Raw genomic sequence first — 8098 nt, 5'->3', positions numbered from 1 at the left:
AACTATATTATAAGAAAGTAATATTATGAAATGATAAGTTAAACTATATACAATATAGAATAATGTAATTGTTATATTATTTATTTTTGGTGGAAATTAAGTTTACTAAACTTAAAATTTTGCAGATTGTTTATTTATTTGTTATTTTATAAATATATACATGTCATCTAGAAAACATATTTACATATAATAAACAATGTGATTCCACTTATAAATATTTTAGCTGTTTTGGAATTGAAATTATAGAAGTTGTTTAAAAGTAATATGAGCTATATTTATTTTTATATCATTTATTCAAATAGATAATTTAATGAAAGTAGTGTAATAATTTTATATGAATTAATTTACAACCTTTCATATAGAAAGCCATGAAATGGTTTTAATTAAAACCTTTTACACAAAAAAACAATAAAATTACCATAAATTACGTGAAACTTAAAATTGTTGCTTTGATAATGGTGGAGACTAGTAATTCCAAAAGTTGAAAATAAAAAGAAGCATAGTATAGATTTGACTTCAAATATTTTCCTTTATTTAAAAAAAGGAAAAAAAATAGACATAATATAAATTTAATTTCAAACTTTTTTTTTTATAAAAATTAATTCCATTACCATTATAAAAGAAAATTACATCTATGAAAATACATATTAGAAATTTAAGAACAAACTTTTAATAAAAATAATATACACAATTTACATAAACTAAATAACAACAAATTTCCATTTGAATCACTCAAAACATTTCCACAAACAGTTGAAATACAATTCATTAAATAATAATAATAATTAACAAATACAATTCATTAAATAATAATAATAATTAACAAAAAGAACAGTTGCAAAGGACTCGAGCAAAGTGAAAATACCTATATCCATTAGTGGGGCATTACATTACACAGAAATGAATTGAATTGAATTGAGGAGGTTTGTAAAACGAATGGGCAGAATCTTGTTCGTTCTATGATTAAAGGACTCGAGCAAAGTGAAAACATCCACAATATGCTGAGATACCTATATCCATTAGTGGGCATTACATTACACAGAAATGAATTGAATTGAATTGAGGAGGTTTGTAAAACGAATGGGCAGAATCTTGTTCGTTCTATGATTTAAGGAGGTTCCTAAACCAATGGGCAGATTCCCTGGCATATCGCTTTAAGTTGTCGTTGTAATCAATATAATATAAACCAAATCGATAGTCATATCCACTCGCCCACTCAAAGTTGTCCAGAAGCGACCAAACCACATAACCTCGCACATCCGCTCCCTCCCTGCAATTCATTTTATCAAAATTAAAAAGCCCTGGTCAATAACTCGCACTCCACATGTCAAACTCAAATAACAACAAATACGTGTGTATGTTGCACGCACCTTATGGCTTCAAGTAGGTATGATAGATGTTGAGAATGGTACTCCACTCGCCTCGAATCACGCAATGCTTCTTCGAGCGGGGTTGTGCCATTGTCGAAATCAGCGTACCCTATTCAAAATTCATGTTGTTGTGCGTAATGATCAGATCCATGTTTTTTAGCGAAGATATTATTGACAACCCGGAATTGAAACATTGTCGCGTACCTGTCTCAGTGATGTATATGGGAGGATTGTTATAGCGGTGCTTCGTATAGTTGATCACATCCCTTAATCCAGCAGGATAAGACCTAAAAGAGCTCACACCTTCCTGCAAACCGCAAACGGGGAGATATATTATTAACTTAAAAGTAGTGAGTGTAACTTGTGCTCATTAATGCTTATTATACAAAAAAAAAAAAAAAAAAAAAAAATCTGTAATGTTCACTTACATCGGATCCGATGTAAACTCCGTTTACTTCATCTGAAGCACCAAACAAGGAAGTTTTAATACCAAAAAATATATATGCAATATTGCACCATAGAAGAATCAAATACCAATTAAAATACCGTGAGTCAGTCGATGTTTTCGAACTTGATTGTCTACTTTGCCAAGAAATTAAGTGTTTAAAGCAGCAGTACGCGATATTAATCTTACATGATATATTAGCCCGGGCGTCCAGAACGTAGTCAGTGTCCAAGGGATTTTGTGGAGTGGAATTGTTGATGGTAAAGTCAGTTGAGTAATAATTAAAACCAAGAAAGTCGAATGAGCCTTTTAGATCTTTGGCCTCTTCACTGCTGAATATTGGCAAGCGTGCTCCCACCAAGCTTCGCATAGAGTCAGGGTACTTCCCCGACGTCAGTGGATCCAGAAACCTGTAATTCGACAGGAAAAATTACACTTCACATCTCGAGTAGACATGCATGTGGCGGAAGGAAAAGCGGCATCGCACAAAATGTGTTCAAGATAAATCCGTGCTAATAACAAAACTTCAAGGTTCAATATAAATCCATCCTAAAAGGCCGAACCTAGAGTTAGGCCGGGGGAGACCGCGTCTTTTAGGAATGAATCCTAATGCGCCGCAAAAGCACAAAATGTTTTGCATCTCAAAATTTAATTTGAAATTATTCATCCAGAACATTACAAAATTAATTCTATGGATTTTCTTTTTGATATAGCAGTTGTCTCTAACGCGACTTTTTGAAAGCTTTTTCGGCGGGTTTTTCCCGTCCAAATCCGGCATGAATTTATTGGAATCGCAAGTTTGATAGCTAGTTTCTGCACAATGAAAGCGTCCCAGGTTTTTCGAGGGTGCTGAATCCAAATATGCAGTTAAAAAACCATTTTAACTGCAAGAAATCGAGATTTAACCTCAATTTCTTCCGCCGGATTCCGTCACCGGAATCTCCAAAAAGTCGCATTATAGACAACTCCTTTGATATATGTGCTCAGGCCCACGTCACGTTAAAGGTAACACGTGTGTACATACCATCCTATTCTGAAGTCGATTGCTCTCTGAGTAGCCTCTTGATCGAGCAAAGAGTTTGAGTATGGCACCATCCAGTTCACCACAAGTGCTATGCCTATGGAACCCTTCTGCTTCCCCTGCAGTTTATTTTCCGACATTTGAGTCTAAATATTCAAGAGACGATACGTATGTCTTGTTATTGAATTTTAATTGTTATATTTAAAACAGAACATAACCTCACCTGGTATTTAGTCCTATATAGTTTTACGGCGGCACTATGTGCTAGAAGCATATTATGGGTTACTATGTATGGCTCTGTTGCAGAGTTCCCCGCTGTACAGTTTCCAAATCCGGGCGAACAGCGACCAGGTGCGTGAAGCCCTAGATCGTAGCCATATAATGAGAAGGTGAGCGGTTCATTTATAGTTGTCCAATACTTCACACGGTCTCCGAAAGCTCGGAAACATTCTTCTGAGAACACGCCAAAATCCTCCCTGAGACAAGACAGTATATCACGTCAGAAACAGAAGCAGAAACAGGCACGATGTTTATATGTTTTGGAGGAGTGAATTAAAGCTGAGAATTATGAGAGTGAATCTTACACGACTCTTTTACTACGGAATCCCCTGTACTCGTCCTCCAGAGCTTGCGGCATGTCCCAATGATACAGTGTCACGAAAGGCTCCATACGTACATGAAAATGAACATGAGCATGAGCATGCATGTTTATACACGTGCGTGTGCGTGTGCGTGCAAAATAGATATATATAAATACACGTGCGTGCGTGTGCAAAATAGAGCTCTACTCAACGCGCGGCGGGCATGATTATACCATTCTTGAGCAGCTCATTGATGAGATTATTGTAATAAGCGATCCCCTCTTCATTGACTCCTCCGTGTCTTGGTGATCCTTCTGAACACATTTAATCATGGAAATAAGAGTCCAGCCAAAGCCAATTATCACAGAAACAATCCATCCATTGTTGAGTCAGTTAGGTGTATTGATTCGACTTACTGGGAAATATGCGTGACCAGGAAATAGAAAAACGATACAGGTCCATTCCCATGTATTTGAGATGCTGAACATCTTCCTGCATGCATGCATGTAGATTACAATATTACATTACAGAGTTACTACAACTACGCTAAAAAATGAAGAAGTTGAAAACAAATAGTGCATGAAAACGGCCACGTACCTTATAGCGGTGGTATTGATCTACTGCAACATCACCATCCTTTCCATCTTCAATTTTACCTGCAAGTTAATGTTCAATAACAACAAATAAACAAAACAGCGAGATGGAAGCCCCTGATCATGTTAACAACGACGGTGTAGCTAGCTAGCTATAACAATCTATGTGTGGACTCAACATTACCTTGAATGTGGGAGAATGTATCCCAGATGCTGGGTCCTTTCCCGCCCTAGGGGCAGCTCCTTCGTCCTGTGAAATCAGTTTCAGTCAGAATTTGTTAAGACTAGGAAAACAAACAATAATAATGCAGTGAATGGGCAGGGACTTGAACCTGATAAGCAGATGACCCGGCACCAAATTTGAAGCCCTTGGGGAAGTGCTTCTACCGAGATGTGGAGAAGTTCCTGCCACTACGATCATGAGAAGATAAAGTGAAAGCAAACATACGCATACACCTTGAATTTTAGCCATCTGGCTTTCAATTGAATCACGACGATCCCAATGTATAGCCAGGCGTTTTCCGTTAAATTATTGAATCGAGATGCGAATTTATAGTTTCGTGGAATGGGAAGCCAAAGCGGTGCTTTTGCCTAAGTGAATTGTGATCCCGACTTACAGTTTGGCGGAATGGAATTATGGAAGGGGGTTTTGCTTTCAATTGAATTGCGATCGCAATTTATAGTGGCCTGGAAGACGTTTCTGATCAAGAAAATATTAGAGAGCGCAGCATACAGCACTAAACACGCATGCTCTGATACCATATAAGTGATCAGAGGCGCACAACACACCAACACACTCAGATACATTGAACACAAGAACACACACGAACTTGCTTTCATTGATCAGATATATATACATGCTGTAGATGTTTCTGGAGCAGGGTTTAGTCGGTGGCTTCCATGAGAAGCCTCCCTCATTGTCAATTCTGCCGACTTCTAGAACAGCGGTTGATACAACACTTCTAGAACAGCGGTTGATACAGCATTTAATAGTTTGTTGAATATTGCGGACAGTGGTTGGAATTACTTATGGTTTCCAACACTCCCCCTTAATTCCAACTACATACAATAAACAAGACACTATACTCTTAATTGTCATGCCTGCTGGTCTAAGTCTCAGCTAGGCTTACAACATAATTTGGGTTTTCTACAATGTACATCTTATTTCTACATATTTCAAATTTAGCCTTTCCAAGAGGCTTGGTGAATATGTCAGCCACATTTTCATTTGTATTACAATATGATAAGTCAATTTCATTTGATTGCAATTTTTCTCTTACAAAATGATGTTGTGTCTCAATGTGTTTTGTCCTTGCATGATATATAGGATTGTTTGCTAATTTGATAGTGCTTTGATTGTCACAACTGATTACTGTAGGTGCATTTTGTGTTTCCCCAACATCTTCAAGTATTCTCCTAAGCCATATTGCTTCACAGGTAGCACTGCATAATGCTTTATATTCAGCTTCAGTGGATGACAATGAAACTGTTGGTTGTTTCTTACTGCTCCATGATATTGGACCTGAACCAATATTGAACACGTATCCAGTAGTGGATTTCCTATCATCTGGATTTCCAGCCCAGTCAGAATTAGAATAACCTGCCAATTCAACATCAAATTCATCAGTATACATAATACCAAAATTAAGTGTTCCTTTCAGATATCGAAGGACTTTCTTTGCTGCTTTCCAATGGCTTTCACAAGGCTTAGCCATGAACTGACTAAGTATGCTGACAGAATATGCTATATCTAGCCTAGTAGTGGTGAGATAGTTCAGACTTCCCACCAATTGACGATACATAGTTCCATTCACCTCTTTGGTTCCATCATCACTGCACAATTTGACATTCTGTTCTAACGGAATAGATGTTGCCTTGCATTCAATCATATTGGATCTTTTAAGGATTTCCCTTGTATATTTGCTTTGTGTGATCAGTGTCTTACCAGGCTCCCTCCAAACTTCAAGACCTAAACAATAATGCAATTCACCAAGATCCTTCATCTCAAATACATGTGACAACTGATTTTTCATTTCTTCAATCAACTTGCATGCATTTCCTGTTATGATTAGATCATCAACATATACAGATATTAAAGCAACATTCTTGTCTTCATCTTCCTTGATGTATAAATTAGGATCATTCTTGCTTCTTATAAAACCTTTCTCATAAAAGAAAGAATCAATTTCCACATACCATGATCTTGGTGCTTGTTTCAAGCCATATAAAGCTTTCTTTAACCTGCAAACCAGATGCTCCTGTCCCTGTTTTACAAACCCTTCAGACTGAACTAAATAAACTTCTTCTTTTAACTCCCCACTCAAAAATGCAGATTTGACATCTAACTGATGCATTTTCCAATTATATTTTGTAGCTAATGCAATCATAATTCTAATTGTGTTCATCTTAGCTACAGGTGCAAAAGTATCTTCATAATCAATTCCCTCCTTTTGAGAATATCCTTTGGCAACCAATCTAGCTTTATATTTATCAATACTTCCATCAGCATTAAATTTAGATTTATAAAGCCATTTACATCCTATGGGAACTTTATTTTTAGGCAATTCTGTTAATTCCCATGTGTCATTTTTCATTATAGAGTTATATTCTTCATTCATTGCATTTCTCCATTCTTCATATTCTTTAGCTTCATCATAGCTTGAAGGTTCTACAACATTCATAACATGAGACATTAATGCATAATCTTTATACTTTACAGGTACCTGACTTTGACGTGATGACCTTCTTGGAGTTTTACTGCTTTCATCTTTCTTTTGGCTTTGCAGAGTCTCCTCTCCTCTCTTTGGAGTGTCATGACTGCTTGATGCTACTTGTTCTTGATCTTGTACCTGTTCCTGTGCTTGTTCCTATTCTTGTTCAACACTTGTGTCTAATTTAAGATAATCATCAATATTATGCCATACACTATTATTTATTTTATTGCCTTCATTTGCATTCTCATGAAACACCACATCCCTACTTGCAAGCAGTCTATGAGTACTGGGATCAAACAACTTATATGCTTTCTGATTATCACAATAGCCAATAAATATGCACTTAATTGCCTTTGCATCAAGTTTTCTTCTTTCATCTTTTGGAATATGAGCATATGCCTTGCAACCAAAAACTCTTAAATGACTCACTTTTGGTTTGTACCCAAAAATGCTTCAAAAGGTGTTTAAAGCTCTAAACTTTTGGTTGGACTCCTATTTTTCAAATAAACAGCAGTATTAATGGCTTCAGCCCAAAAAACATTAGAGATATTTTTACCTTGAAGCATACTACGTGCACATTCAACTAGTGTTCTGTTTTTCCTCTCAGCAACTCCATTTTGCTGAGGTGTATGTGGCACTGTAAATTGTTGTTGAATCCCATTGCTTTTACAATATTGATTAAATTCTCTTGATTTGAATTCTCCCCCTTGATCAGATCTCAAGATTTTGATATAATTACCAGTTTGTTTTTCTACCATATTCTTAAATTCTTTAAAATACTCAAAAACATCACTCTTCTTTCTTATGAAATAAACCCATGTATATCTAGATCTATCATCCACAAAAATAAGAAAATACATGCTCCACCAATAGATCTAGTTTGCATAGGTCCACATACATCAGTATGAATTAATTCAAGTATTTCCCTTTGCCTTTTTTCTTTATGTATAGGAAATTCCTCCCTATGTTGCTTGCCAAGTACACATGCTTCACATTCAATATGATCATTTTTCAAGACAGGAAGACCTTCAACCATAGTGTTCTTTTGAAGTAGCATTAAATCTTTGTGATTTAGATGTCCATACCTTTGATGCCATAAATCTACTGTTGATATTGCTGTAGATGCCAATGCTTGATGACTTTTCCTGGTCACATCCAGCTTATACAAGCCTCCAACTCTAGTTCCTGTGGCAATAACCTTGTATTTATCTTGAATGTCTTTTACTACACACTGTGATTTAACAAATTCCACCTTCAAATCTTGGTCAGTAATAGTAGAAACAGAAATTAAATTCTTTTTGATATCAGGAACATACATCACATTATGAATCTGTTTCTCTTGTCCATTAGGCAAATTCACACCTATTACTCCAT

General features: G+C 36.1%; 1 protein-coding gene across 1 annotated transcript; it reads right to left on the bottom strand.

Moving 5' to 3' along the window:
* Nucleotides 1-861: 861 nt before the first annotated feature.
* Nucleotides 862-4772, bottom strand: LOC149261433 (beta-glucosidase 13-like). Its single transcript, XM_089369210.1, has 15 exons — nucleotides 4628-4772; nucleotides 4366-4421; nucleotides 4195-4240; nucleotides 4015-4073; nucleotides 3834-3909; nucleotides 3651-3731; nucleotides 3421-3508; nucleotides 3060-3312; nucleotides 2840-2955; nucleotides 2005-2225; nucleotides 1799-1830; nucleotides 1575-1677; nucleotides 1371-1479; nucleotides 1026-1270; nucleotides 862-899 (listed from the first exon to the last, which is right to left on the bottom strand). The coding sequence occupies exons 1-14, from the start codon at nucleotides 4770-4772 to the stop codon at nucleotides 1102-1104; spliced, it is 1554 nt and encodes a 517-aa protein (XP_089225336.1). The 3' UTR covers nucleotides 862-899; nucleotides 1026-1101.
* Nucleotides 4773-8098: the final 3326 nt, after the last annotated feature.

The sequence above is a fragment of the Pinus tabuliformis genome, chromosome 6, assembly GCF_031772625.1.
Source record: "Pinus tabuliformis cultivar Carrire ecotype Pingquan chromosome 6, CPIR1, whole genome shotgun sequence".
Lineage (NCBI taxonomy): Eukaryota > Viridiplantae > Streptophyta > Pinopsida > Pinales > Pinaceae > Pinus > Pinus tabuliformis.
This window is presented reverse-complemented; position numbering and strand designations above follow the sequence as displayed.

Coding starts and splice junctions, on each gene's coding strand:
- LOC149261433 (XM_089369210.1), bottom strand. CDS start 4,772: ATGGTATCAGAGCATGCGTGTTTAGTGCTGTATGCTGCGCTCTCTAAT. Junction 4,422..4,627: donor TAATTCCATTCCGCCAAACT/GTAAGTCGGGAT, acceptor TCATGATCGTAG/TGGCAGGAACTTCTCCACAT. Junction 4,241..4,365: donor CCCCAAGGGCTTCAAATTTG/GTGCCGGGTCAT, acceptor AGCTGCCCCTAG/GGCGGGAAAGGACCCAGCAT.